General features: G+C 34.5%; 1 protein-coding gene across 2 annotated transcripts in view; it reads left to right on the plus strand.

Annotated features, from left to right (window-relative positions):
* The first annotated feature begins 214 nt into the window (after positions 1-214).
* da (transcription factor daughterless) overlaps positions 215-14,933 on the plus strand; it is a 114,776-nt gene continuing 100,057 nt past the window's right edge. For both annotated transcript variants that reach the window (XM_073081283.1, XM_073081284.1), the window contains exon 1: positions 215-315. In XM_073081283.1, the coding sequence (XP_072937384.1) occupies positions 234-315 (82 nt within the window). In that variant the 5' untranslated portion in view covers positions 215-233. The remainder of the gene's footprint in view (positions 316-14,933) is intronic.

Here is a 14,933-nt window from a genome sequence, read left to right on the forward strand (position 1 = left end):
AAAAATCGAAAATTTCTTTTTAAAAATTAAAATACTTAGAACGTATTAAAAAATAAACGAAATACTGCATAATCTATGTTTACTTATAAGCTATCATATCCAACATATTTCATATTTTATTGTTATAACTGTCAAGTACCCAATTGGTATCTTCGACTATTCTTGTTTTGGAACGAACCCAGTAAAAAGCCGCTCTGAGTTGTCTATGGTTTATTTGGACAGTAAATTCCAAAATGGCGACGAGCGATGACGAGCCTATGCTTTTATATGAAGTTTTTCAAAACTGTTTTAATAAAATAGCAAATAAACAACAAGGTGAGTGAAAAATAGCATACCGCGGCCCGTCTCGCGTTCCTCAAACGAACTTTCGCGTAAAAGTGAAGTGTTTCATTGTGAATTCCGGACGAACTGTTTGCGTGTTATGCCATTTTCAGTGTACCAATCATGCAGCATTTTTGTTAAATGCGTTCAAACGAAGCCGTTTTTCGACCACAAACGTATTTGGTAGGCTTATTGGATAGTTAACGCGTGTGTTGGAACAGCATACGATGTTGTGTCGTATCTGGGAGGTTTGTCAAAGGCTATGTTTTGGTCGAGGTGTACATTGTCAAACGTGATTCAACCCATTGTGTCCACAACTTGTGTTGAAGTTATATTGTTTCTGGATGCATTCGCGTTCGCAACAGCTGTAACGGTATAAACAGGTAAAATGGGGTCTATCTCGTTTTCGCGTCAACCGCTGGTATGAGTGCAGTGAGTATTTTTTGTTCATGCACAAAATATTTGGTCGCCGTGAACACAGTCGCGTGCGCGGATTTAGAATCGCGAATTGCCGTTTTTATGTTCTCTTTACGCGCGTGTTTACAATTGAATATTGTTTATTTACAGTAGGCGTTCGATGGACGCGCTGTTGTCCGGCCAATACTCGATTCATAAACAAAATGTATATTTTTCTCACATGTATACCAGTATGTTGACTGACTAATCATACTGCCATGTTCAATCTAATTCCCAACTATTATAACCTAAACATACACTTGTACTATTAAAAATCTCCAAAATAATGTTAGGATTTACATTTATATCATACTGTAATAACATTATAAATAGTCCTAAATAGCTTGCTTTTGCCTATTTCAATTCAGTCTATATTAAGTCTTAATGAGTAATCATGCCGTGTATTACACAAAATCTCCCACTAATCACTAAACATTCATTTGTCCAAATTCAAGACTTCAATATAAATCAGAACTTTCATTCATATCAGTAAGAAATCAATTTGCTGACTTACATATAAAACACTACTAACTCAATACTGCTACTCGGGAGTGTGAAGTGTGATCTGTGATCACCTTCAAATCAAATCAAATCAATTTTTTTTATTCAAAATAGGTTCTTTACAGATCACTTTTTGAATGTCAAAACAACTACCACCACTTCACAAGGTGTTTCGTTATGGAGAAGAAGCGGCGAAAGAAACTCCATAACACACATCTTTTAAAAAAAAATGTTTTTGACAATATTAACTTAACGTAATGGTACATGTGGAGCTGGAGCTAATTCAGACCACACCGTTTTGTCAGTCAAATAATCACTTACTTTATAGTACGCTTTTTTACATAGGTAGAACCTGTTTTATATAGAGTCGGTTACAGATGTCCGTACAGTGACCACTTGCCATTAGATAGATTGCATCCTCATTTCCTATCTCAATTATAAAAAGTAATGAGTCATTACATACTGGTCACCATATGTTTTCTTGCAATCTAATCAATTCTATATCTAATCTTGTCTAATTTCGATTTAGACAAGGTAATATGGATTTGCAAAATATTTGATGATTATACATGATTCAGTTAAATAATTATCTCAGGATATTATTTAAACATAGTGTATAATTTGTCATAATTCTGTCTAACTTACTGTATAAATTCTATTTTAAACCCTGACATAATAAATCTACAGCTATCCCATTAGTGAAGGCCCTTCTACAATACAAAGGCTATATGTAATGTAGTACTGCACACATCCTTCACTTCACTGCACACATCCTTCAAAACTATCTATAAAGGTATATAAGTAATTTTTCCCTAAGTTCCCTAGTTGAATTTTTACTTGCCATGATCATATTATCTTGGTTTCAGATAGTTTAACATGGTAAACTCAAGTTCTGTACCACATTAGGGTATACATATGATCAATACAATTGCAGTTTCAAAGGAGATAAAACATTAGGTGTACCTTATGCTCATTTTACTTCTCCAATGTTATAAAAAATTGACCATAATCAGTTCTGATACTAGAAAACAATGTTAAAGAAATGACCATAATTAGTTATGATATTAGAAAAACATCTATATACAGACCATCATGTAGTGTGGGTAATTGAACTCTGCCTAAAGTCTCGAAGAGATCCATGTAGTAGTATCCCTTGGTAGACATTATCTCTACTCCTCAAAGAAAAAATGCCATCCAAACAACTGTTGACCATTGTTTTTGTGGGCAGACTAAACTATAAAATCTCCTAGTAACCTCAATATCATATTCAATTACACCATATACCTGTAGAATTATTGTATGATGCATATATAAAATTGTGAAATATGTAGTGAAGAGAAGTACTCAATATTATTTACATAGAATACTTCAGAAAAGTTATAGTTAGTTGTATGTAGTTTTGTCATTTTTGCAAATACTCTATTTTATGTGCCTTCAAAAGACATAAATAACTCAGAAATAACAATATCTATTTCTGTCAATAACTCAATGGTCTGACTAGTTTAAAGTTGAATCATTTTCTCAAAATGCTACATCAGAATAATAAAGCCAGAGATTCCTCTGTACTTAGTTTATGTCCCATGAAGACACTAGTATTTGTCATAATTAAGACCTTTATGGAAAAGTTTTTTGTTTGCCAAACTATATGCTGCACAGAATCAATTACAATATGTCATGTTGTCATGTATAGCTATGTAATATATAAATCTACAAGGGAAATCCATATTTTACAAAAACACAGATTACTTAATTATTGCACAGAAAAGGTTGTGTTTTTATAATTTCTAAACTTTTATATTGATAGTTTTTTTTTAAATGTTACCTAAAGAGTGGCTAGAAAAGATTGCTTTGGCTACAATAACATAACAATTGTTAAAGATGCACGCATGCATCCAAAATATATACTGAATAAAGAATAATCTATGTCACAAATACTCTCTATGATCTCAACCTTTATGCTAAAAGTTCACAAAATTAATTAAACTATTTCAAAGTTCACAAAGAGTTGACTCTTTAAAATAGGATTTTTTTGGTAATAAAAATTATACAGACCTCTATTTATAAGCCCTCAGAGAAACTCTTCAATTTTATAAATGTTTATGGCTTTTTTCTTCATCCAAAAACATCACATTTAAGTACTGTAAATTATTCCACCACCTATTTCTGCCTAATAACAGCAGTGTAAGTACTGTTATTAGGCAGAAATGAGGTATCAGGCAGAGACAGAATTAGGCGCAAATTTTATGAGGTGTTCAAGCTTAGTCCTGTTAGCGCATCTGTGGTCGACCTCAGGTAGGAATATCTAATCCTATCTGGGGTTGATTACGGACGTCCATAGGCTGTAGCCACTTACCATTAGGTGGGCTGCATGCTCGTCTGCTACTCCTATATTATAAAGAAAACTCAACTGTTCACTATTGAATTCTGTTTTATAAACATTTTAGTGACATGTCCCAAACTAAAATATGTTTACATAAACCTCTCATACATCCAATCCATATTGATGTAACTTGTATGTAGCTCATAACTCGGTTTGTCCCGCTACACATCTGGATCAAGGCTATGCTGATTGGCTGAATGGAATCTATTAAACGTCATATTTATTGACCCGATCGCCCATTGATCAGTTGTGCTCATATTTCACATAGTTTGGTGTGTGTCTGGGGTTTGTGGGACTTATGGTTTTTATGAAAAAATAATTAAATAAAAGATTTAATTAAAAAAATTAAACAATGAAAGTCTATGATAGTCCAGTGGTTTGAACTTTGGTCTATTATGTCAGAGGTCCGGGATTCAAATCCCAGATACTTCAGATTTTTCAATTTTATTAGAATATTAGCCCTATTAGAATTAATTAGAACATACTGTAAAGGTAAAGGAAAACATAACATGTCTAAAACATAAAAAATAATGTTCTTAAAGGATTGTGAAGTCTAAGAAACTGCACTTGGCACCTTTTTTGTTCAGAGCAGAGAACTATGTGGGTGAACTATAGTAAAGGGTTGATGATTACACCAGGTCCTCTGTTGTGGATACCATAAATTGATGATTTAATGCAAAATGCACCACACCCAATAAAAGCAGTGTTAGGCACAGTGTGCTGTGTTACAGTTTGAAGGATGTTTAGTTACACATACTTATCAGAGATGGTCCAATAACGTCTTCTTGTGTCTTGTTCCAATTAGGACTCTAATTTTATCTGGGCTTGATTATAGATATCCATTGGTGGCAGTACTATTTGGTTGACTGCACGCTTATTTGTTACTTGTGTGTTATAAAAAAAAAATATATATATATTGATCATGAAACTGTATTATATGTGACGTCACTACAAAATGTAATTAAATTAAATAATTATGAGACATATTTTATTTGTACATGTAGCCACACTAATTTGTATGCAATATAAATGACGTCTCCGCAATAGTTTCTCTAATATATCCCAAAAAGATAATTTGTCTCTCTCTAATTATTTGCAAAATTATAATTTAGGTTATAAATAATTATACCCAATATGGGCCAAGCTTCGGAGCCTATGACTAACATACATAGTGTAGGTATTGTTTGAACTATACCACTTGTGTAAACATTATTGTATTTGAATACATTCTGACTAGCTGTTGTTGGAATATTTTTTTAGCCATTTTGGTTTCAGCGGTTCATAACTAAATTTTGGCTGGATTCTTTTAGAAATTGCAAATAGGATGTAGACCATCTTAAAGAGACCCTAGGCTTCTTAATCGAGGGGTTCAAGGTTCGCATCCTAGGCACGCACCTCTGATTTTTAAAAGTTATGTGCATATTACAAATTAATTATCACATGCTTAAATGTTGAAGGAAAACATAGTGTAGAAAATTACCTGGAAATACCAGGAAGCATACCTGAGAAATCTTAAAAAAAGTTTTTAAAGGTATGTGAAGTCTATCAATTGCACTTGGCCAGCGCAGTGCACTTAGGCCTAATCCTTCTCATTTTGAGAGGAGACCCGTGCCCAATGGGTTGATGATGATGATGTAGACCAACTGATATTAAGTGCCTCTGTGCTCAGATAACATTGGAGTCCTACTTGAGGCTTGTCATATGTATCCTTCGCTTACCACTGTTAACTGGAACGTAGCACTTAACATTGTTGTTATTAGGCAGAATTAGTCTGGCGATGGTGTATCATAAGTCAGTCAAAGGGTTCTATGACCTTCTGTAAAATAAAAGAGACTATGTTGATAGGGTTTTTTATTTTGAGATAGACCCTTCAGGCACAGTACAAATATGGACCTCGTGGTCGTGAAAGATGGGGCCTCGTAGATGTGCTTGTTTGTGTGAGTGTGCCGTTTCGGACGCTTTGTAGGGAGTTTCCATACTGTCCATATTTCTACTGTGCTTCAGGTGTACGCCTAAATGCTATTTTTAAGCTGAAAAAGTAAATATAGTTTTTTGATTCACATTGAGGGTTCCATGCTACCATGACATATGTAACATAGGTTTTTTTGTATTGTTTAATAGGCGGCCCTGATAATAAAATAATAAGTAATCCAAACTCCATAAAAATCGACCCCTCCTACGTATAATATCGTAACCCAAAAATTACCTTTTCGTTTTTATTACATAAATTGCCTTATTTTAATGTGTTTTATAGACACAAGTTATGTTATAAAGCGTATAAACTAAAGTATATATACCAAATATCATAGAGAAACCTGCAGAAATGCAGATTTTATTCGCATTTTAGCATATTCGAAACTTTGAAACGCTCTCCTGTAAAGTTGTCATTTTGTAGTTACGATATCATACATAGGAGGGTCGAAATAATAAGTGTTTTCCTATTACGTTGTAATTGATAGGAGCCGGACAGCGGAGGCGTAGTACAGATCCCGTTTCTTCCCTGTGGGTGCGAAACCCTTTACATTTAAAAACGTTATCTAAGAAACAGGGGCGGACGAAGGTCGTCGGAGACCTAGGGCGGAAATGTTAAATGACGCACCCCCAGTGTAGATCGTTGATTTAATTTTACAAAGTTATACAAATGACTTATTCGCCACCAAATACGACCATTTTTGCTGACGATCTTTGGGGTCCCTCCAGGACCAGGGGCTCGGGGCGGGCCGTCCCTTTCGAAATGTCTGTTTGTTCTGTCCTATAAACTTCAATCCAACCATAAGCCAACCTTCCGTCCAATTCATTATCTATTTAAGGAGCTGATCTAAATAAGTGGAATTTTATATTTCCCGAGACTCAATGATTCATTATGCTGTCAATTAAATACATAAACAGAGCAACGTGGCGCGCTAACCCACATACTAGCACTTTGTTGTAAAATACTGACGTGATGGGGCAAGCGTGGTTGTGTTAGGGACGAACGATTTTTGCGAGGAAAGCGTTTCGATACGATCGTTCGATTATTTGGCGAAATGTGTGTGTTTGCCTGGTTGGAGGGTTTTTTTTATGTAGGTTCTGTAATTGAGCTTGCTAGTGGTCACTGCCGACCATAGATAATTAAAAAGGAGCTTTGAAAATGATGATCAAAGACTTGTTACATAATTCTATGAGTGTAGTTCTTTTGCCTTTATCATCAACCCATTACTGTCCCACTGCTGGGCACGGGTCTTCTCTCAGAATGAGAAGGATTAGGCCACAGTGCACCCCGCTGGCCAAGCAAGTACGAATTGGTAGACTTCTTATACCTTTGAAAACTATTTTTTTCTTTTAAGGTTGCAGGTTTCCTCACGATGTTTTCCTTTACCGTTTAAGCAAGTGATAATTAATTTCTAAAACGCACGTAACTTTCAAAAATTAGAGATGCAAGCCTGGGATTTCAACTTCGGAGTTGTGTAGTACTACAACTACAACTACATTTTTTATACTACAACTACTATAGTTGTAGTATAAAAAATGTAGTTGACAATTTGTAGTCTCCATAGGTCTATATAAAATAACTCCATTTAAATTCATGATAAAATTGTAGCGCGAACATTGCTGCTATAAAGCTGATATCAGTGTGACGATAGTGCTGGCGTCCAACCACAGAAACTTTCACTAGCTTTAAGTTTGGTCTTGTGGTTTTTACCTTTAGTTTATATTTTTTAATGTCCCAATATTTAGATAATAGTGTGCGTAAGTTTTTCGATTTGTGTGTATGAAAATTCATACAGTTTGTATGAATGATCAGAATTATTATCATTAGAAGTCTAATAGATTTTTGTAGTCTGAATGTTGTGGTAAGGCATTTATTACTTGTGTTCTAATTTAATTCTCAGTCACCCCAATACAGACCGGAATCTATTTATCCAATTTTAGATTACAAATGCCCACGCGACATAGTAGTAACACTATGCTTGATAAAAAATAATGCATATTCTATCAAAATTTCCATCTCTATCTCTATCATTCTCTAAATAAATTGTCGAAGGTTCGTATCGAAACGTTCACGACGTTCGACACGAAACGCAATAGTTTGTCTGCTTGCCCGCACGCAGTCATCGATACAGTTTAACTACGCGGATATTTTACGCGGCCGAACGCGTAAAATTGATTTACGACGTCTACTGCGTTACTGAGAGAGTGGATTATAAAAAAATACGTAAAACTTTGAATAAAAAATACAGCTGAACATAGTACTTCTTTTTTCGAAATTAGAAGGGAGATGGAGCCTATCTGAATAAGCACGTGAAAGAATGAACTTAAATAAAAATAATTTGAACTTGAAATTGTAAAAGGGAAACTCCACATTATGTGTGACTGATTTTGCTTTTTGTTGTTTTTCATAAGTACCTACCAACATGATGGTAATTGGCCATTATCGCTCATAGCGGTAACCAACTCCATATAATATATTTAGTCTCCTGAGTGGTAATGTAGTGGTAGTAGACCTAGCTTGTAAGCTCGTTTGCTAGGTCAATATCTCTTATATTTCTACCTCAGAACGTCGTTAGGTCGTTGCCAAACGTGAAACGCATCTCCAATGTCCCTGATTGGTGTTGCCATTTATAGTAACCGTGCTTAGAGTATGTAGGTAGTGTGGTCTAAGTGATAGGCTCTTAGGAATTTTGTTAGCTTTGGTTTGGTTTGATGGTATGGCATTTTATTTGGCGGTTATTCTTTTTATGTTCCGATGCTGGGCATGGGTTTCTTCCCATAAGTCGGCGGGTCTGAGTTTAAGTATATTTTTTCCTTAATTAATATGTATTTGTAAAAAAAATGCTTGATTAAAATAATTGTTGAGATAGGTACTACGTAGGACATACGTAGATTCTTATAATTTCACATTCAATTTTAAAAATAAATACATGTATACTTTTTAAAAATTCCCCCATTTTCATTTTAAATATTCGATCTTTTCGTAGTAGAATTTTATAATTAGTGAAATAATAAAAAATGTAACCATAACATTAGGATGCTGCATTATCGCCATCATGGGTAATAATAAAATGGGTTACAAAAATTACTTACCTGACCCGGAATTAAGCTTGTAAATTTATTTGTGTTACATCTTAATCATACGGAACGGAAAAGTGGACATCATCCACTTTTCCGTTCTCGTCATTATAACTATATTAAATGTAATTTTATCGTAATTCTCTTATGACTTGTACCATTAAAGTATATTTTACAATAGATTGACAAGTTCCCAGCCTGTGTGAATTAATGATCTGCATTACAGTAATATACAGGGTGTATTTATTTTCTTATGGTATTAGTTTTTCCTGGATTTAAGATCGAGGAAAGTATACAAAATAATGCCAGTTTGTTTCATAATCTATATTATTAATCTCATGTCTAAATGCTATAAACGACAATATTTTTTATTAATTCGTACTTTGCTTTTGTGACATAATCGTAACCATATTATATTAAATTTAATCATGCCGTGTGTTTAGGCTTCTCTTGGTTGTAAGTAGACCCAACCCCAGCAGTGTCACAGCAGGGGTCACAAATATGATTGTCGTCAATGCATGCACCAATCAAAATTCAGTAATTTACAGAAAATTGTACGTCGTAGTACCTTTTGTAGTTTAACTCCAGAAGCACCACCCAAACTATTTCTTCCTCATAACAGTAATGTCAAATGCTGCTGTGTTCTGGATGACAGTGTGTGGTAAGGGAAGCGTTTAAAGTTCGCCCTCAGGGGTAGCAACGCATTTGTGATCCACCTCATGTACGGGCTGTTTGCAAATTTCTATGGGCAGAAGTAGCCACTTACTATCAGATAAACTACATCGCTTGTAACTTCTATTAAAAAAATCGGACAACTGAATTGACATAAACAGAACACCCTGTATAACTCATAGAGCCATATACAGTCCGTCACGTTGTCAGAAATTGTTACGTGTCAGATTTTTTTGTTGTCGGTCCACGATATTCTCCGCGGTTCGCATAACCTTAATAACTGTCTCTTTTAGGCACGACACTGTTAGGGATGTAAGTTGTGATATTATCGATATGCAACGATACTTATGTATATCGAACGTCTAAAAGAAAACTATCGATATAAGTGTGAAAAATCGCTGTACGACTGTATTGAAAATTTCAACGTGGGTTATTATATAATACATGGAACTTTTTTCGCCGACTTAATCTTATGGTACGCAAAAAAATATTTTAAAAGAATATTTTCATATTTTTTTAAGCTTTAGTAAGATTGTAGCGGTAATGATTTCTACGTTATATAAATATCAGTATTTTGGGTTCGGTTGCGTTTATTGTTGGATTATTCATATTTGCCGACTTAGTCGTATTACTATAATAAAATATAAATAATTTTCGATCAATATCGGCATATTGATTTTTTTCGATATTATAATATCGTATCGGCAATGGTTTTTATATCAATATGAATATCGGTCTTAGACCGTTGCATCCCTACATGCAGTTTTAAATCTGCGACATTGGTCAGATGTTTTTCTTATGCGGCATACCTTATCTATCGGCGGTGACACGGGTTTAGGAGTTAACAACGTCTAGTTTAGTACTAACGACATGTTTCATTACGCTGGAATGGATTTGATGTCTGTTTTAATATTTTGTTGATGATTATTTGCAAAATATATGATTTGAGACTAACATTATTGCGGAATTGACATATTTTATAATGTAACGGGTACTCATGATATGCGGTTTTAATTACTTGATTGCCGATATTTTGACCCAGTTGCAAAATAATTGCAATAATGTATTCTGTTTTTTTTTTTAATGTAATTTTTAATTTGATTTTATTTTATCCTTTTTATTTTTTTAAACATGCTGTGATTTTTTAGTTGTCTGCTATTTTAAGTGCTTGACTATATTACTGCTTACCATACTGCTACTTACTAAGTAACTTAGAAGATCTTGTGCGAGAGTTTGAACGGTGATAGGATCAATATGGTTCGACCGGGAAGGTACCATTGCTACACCTATTTCTATCGTGAAGAAGTTTTGCACTTCGGTGTGGATGCCGGCTGATTTACATTTGAGGCGATCATCTTATGGTCCGTTCACACAGACCGGAGCATCGGCCTGAATTTTTCTTTTCACACAAACCGGATTGTATACGCTTGGAATTGACCGGAGCGGAGTCGCCAACTATTTCACATATACCGGCTGGTAAAGATCTGAAAGCGGATGCACTCTCAATCGGAGCCGATCGGCTCCTCTTATTATTTCACATGAAACGCGTTCAAGCATTCTTTATGATAAAAGAAGTGCACATGCAAAAATAAACCTTAATACAATTAGGAACTCAAAACTCTGTTTCCAACGTGATAAAAAATCTGCTCTCCTCTCCGAGCCTGTCTCCAGCGAGTGTGAACGGACCCTTAGTTTCAAGATCAGCAACTCATCTAAACTGAACGAACAAAAAGGTCCCCTGTTTTGTATAGAGTTGCCTACAGATGTTCATGAGCGGCAGGGACTTAAAAGTTGACTGCATGTTCGTTTGTTACTTCAATCTTATACAAAAAAGGGGATTTCTCTATCACACAGCATTCAAATCAGCACCCAGTAGCGCTTAACACATCTGTTATAAGGTACAGCGATAGTACTTCCGCAGTCCAACCACGAAAGCTTCTACTACCTTCCGAAAACTCCATTACATTGCCGATATAATCAACTTGACACAAAACACCCAACAGGTGGAATTTCCACAATGTCTGCGTCTCTCGGAATATTTGATTTGATTTAATAAAGATATAAATCATAGGCGTAATTATCATCGAATGGCGACCGGCCTCGGCCGAGTTCTGTAACCGATACCGATTGATTGACGTCCTACGCGTAATGGATAATGTTGATATTTGTACAATGAATCAATAAATACTCTCGTATGAGGATAAAACATGGTTTTATTGCAAGCATTAGTAAAGTCACGCGTTTAGTTAGCATTAAGAGTTGCGGGCCTAGAGCGCTGCCTTGTGGTACACCTTATGCGTTTGTTATGGTTTCGTGGGATTGGTTGTTATTTGTATTTAGATATATGGATTTTGAAACACTTTTCAATAATTGGAAGTTCGACGATATCTGAATATTACTGTATGTTGAAATAAAAATAGTTTTCAACGTTTGTTTTAATTTAAAGCTTGCTTTTAAGCTATGGTAACCTAGGCTATAGGTGATTTTTTTCCCTACCTTGTTATTACCTTATTACCATTAGTAGTAGTAGTTTGGTATGTTCAAGTGTTTAATTATTTAAACGTAAATCAGATAGGTGGTTTACATAGGTTTAATAATAGGGTTTCCTTATATTTTGTTCATAAACGGTGTATTTAAATGTATATTCTGTGTCTGGGTATTTGGGATCTTATCTTTGTGTGTCCATGGCATCCTAATGTGATTCCAGAAATCTTTATTTTCCTTTAAGAATCAGTACTTACCAGAAATTAAAAGTCGAAAATAAATCAAAATGGGTCAATTAACCCTCCAACTGACTCATGTTCGTCTGATGACCCGCCGGCGCGGTGCGTAGTAACCTCAGGGTTATCGCGCGTCTGTTACACATGTTTAATTAATTTAATTAAATATATATAATTACATTTTATATACAACGTTATAGTACTACGCAGATAAAAGGGACGGAGTTGTTTGAGAGATGTACGATAAATATTTGTTGTTACGATTTATTTTGGATATGGTTGATCCGATTTTGATAAGATTTCAACACGACTAAAGACGGCTTGCGGGGAATACGATTCTATTTCATTTCGAAAATTTAGGATGTTTGTGTAATTTGGCCTTAGTGAGTGAAGCAAATCTTGGTCTCGAAGAACGTAGAAATACGAATATTATACGGTAAATGGTAATAATAGTTATAAGGTATTAATCTTTCGTCCCTGTAGTTCCGGGACGTCCCTGTAGTCCCTGACACCCGTGACCCGTACCCAGCAGTGGGACTGAAACTAGTCGATGTTTATAATAACGACTATATTTTAGTTCACAATATTATGTTCTGAATTGTCATGTTATAGAGAAAAACCACGTCAATCTCATATTTGTTCAGCTGCAACCATTTTATTGCGTTGGCCAATGGCGTAGCCGCATTTGAATTTCGATTATTTATACGGGGATTAATAATATAGCTTTTTTGTTTTCATAGTTCATATTGTAAATAACTCAAAATAAATAAGAGTGAATGAAGTGAAATGAAAGTCAAAAAAGTCACGATTCGTTATCGTATTCAGTAAAAATATAATTTATTGTTTACATTATGAAGTTATTTTTCAACAGGTTTTTAAGTGTACAAACTTTTACCGTCCCACTGCTGGGTAAGTGTCTCGTCTCAGTGTAAGAGCGGTTTAGGCTACAGTTCGTCATGCTAGCCAAGTGCGAATTTTGTAGACTTTACACACTTTACCTCTCTCAGGTGTGTAGGTCTCCTTATTATGTTTTCCTTCACCGTTTAAGCAGGTCACATGTAATTAATTTCTGATATACACAATGCAAAGCAAGCACCATAAGATTGATATTTTTTTTAAATTAGATAGACATGTTTGCATGGGATTCGAACCTCGGGCACCCCGAGAAGTCGAGTTTATAACTAAGCTATCACTACTTTAACTTTACATAAAATACTATGAAAATATTATTAAATGAAATGTTTATCTTAAAAAAATATTGTTTTATCAAATGGGAACGTAATTTGATATATGGGATCGTGTTGCGATATTTACAATGTCAAATTAATGATTTAATTATCTGTGGAGCTTATCTTTATTGTTGAAAAACTATTAATATAATACTTTAACTAATTTATTTGTTAATTAATTAGTAGAGATTAATATTTCACTAAAAATATATAATTCAACAGTTAGTCATTAATTATTATAATAACGAGCTTTTGCCCGCGGCTTCGCTCGCGTTACGAAGTAATATTTTCATCCCCTATTTTCTTCTTTATCCCCTTGGAGGTAGAATTGATCAAAATCCTTTCTTAGCGGATGCCTACGTCATAACATCCACCTGCATGCCAAATTTCAGCCCGATCCGTGCAGTGGTTTTGGGCTGTGCGTTGATAGATCACATGTCAGTCACCTTTGAGTTATATATATTTAAAGATTTAGCTACAAGTTAAAATAAAATGTTGTTACATTTTATAGTGACCGAATGTCGTTGGAAACGTCTACATTGTTTGAGTGTCACGGACCATATTACTACAGTTAATTATTTTTAGACAGTCGGTTTTTTTTCTTATTTTAATAATAGCAACAATCTTTCAGACAATCATCAGATTTTATGTAACGATTTTGTCTAGATTTTGAAAATAGCAAAAGAATATAAATGTCTAGCTTAATTTAATTTCAGTTATTAACATCTAGAACGACGAATGTCAATGTGTCTTTTTGTAATCACTCATATCCATTCCATATGTGTGTCATATACACATACACACACAAATAAATTGTTCAGAATCTTAATTCGATCGTAAAATCCCAATAATCAATCTTATTCTAACCTTTTATGGTATAATATAGGCCGTATCATCGTTCCAACCCTTAAATGGCGGTGGTCGGTTAATTCTACATTTTTTTATTCGCATAATTTCAAATGTTGATTATCACAGCGGGCAATTTGACCATATTTGTTTTGTTTATAATAAATTAAGGTGAGGCGTAGTATATTTTATGTTTGTGTCGGACAGAATAAAATGCAGACTACGCCTTGGTGAATATTGCATTGCAGGCTGCAGCACAATTTTAACTTATGAGAGACTTGGTGGTGGATTTCGTGAAGCGCATATGATTTTTTTTATCTAATGTATGTTTGCGTCACTTGTTGATAGCCTTGTTTTTTTTAATCGTTTTATAGTATATCTCCATCTTTGTACTGTGCATTTCTATATAAGCCAATGTACTGAATCAAGACTATAAAGAACAAAATACCTTTAAAAAGAGATATTGATAAAGATAATAAAAAGGGAATCCCGATGAATTGCATGCTGGTTTATCTGGTAGAACATAAAAAATATTGTAACTGAATAAGTGCCGTAGGTCTATAAAATTAAATACATGTCATTTGGTTATTTGTGTTCATTGACAGATCTTGGTATGCTTCAATTTGTCTAGTACCCAGTCTACGTTTTTTAGTCTAAAGTTTGGCGTAAAATCGTGTCGATTTTAAGTTCAACACGACAGCACAGCGCAGCGGGGTAAACTTTAATGTTCTTTAAACGTTACTAATCGTTAGGTTAGTT

This window comes from Epargyreus clarus, unplaced genomic scaffold (genome assembly GCF_041222505.1).
Source record: "Epargyreus clarus isolate Ecla_fem2 unplaced genomic scaffold, WU_Ecla_fem_2.2 ptg000016l, whole genome shotgun sequence".
Lineage (NCBI taxonomy): Eukaryota > Metazoa > Arthropoda > Insecta > Lepidoptera > Hesperiidae > Epargyreus > Epargyreus clarus.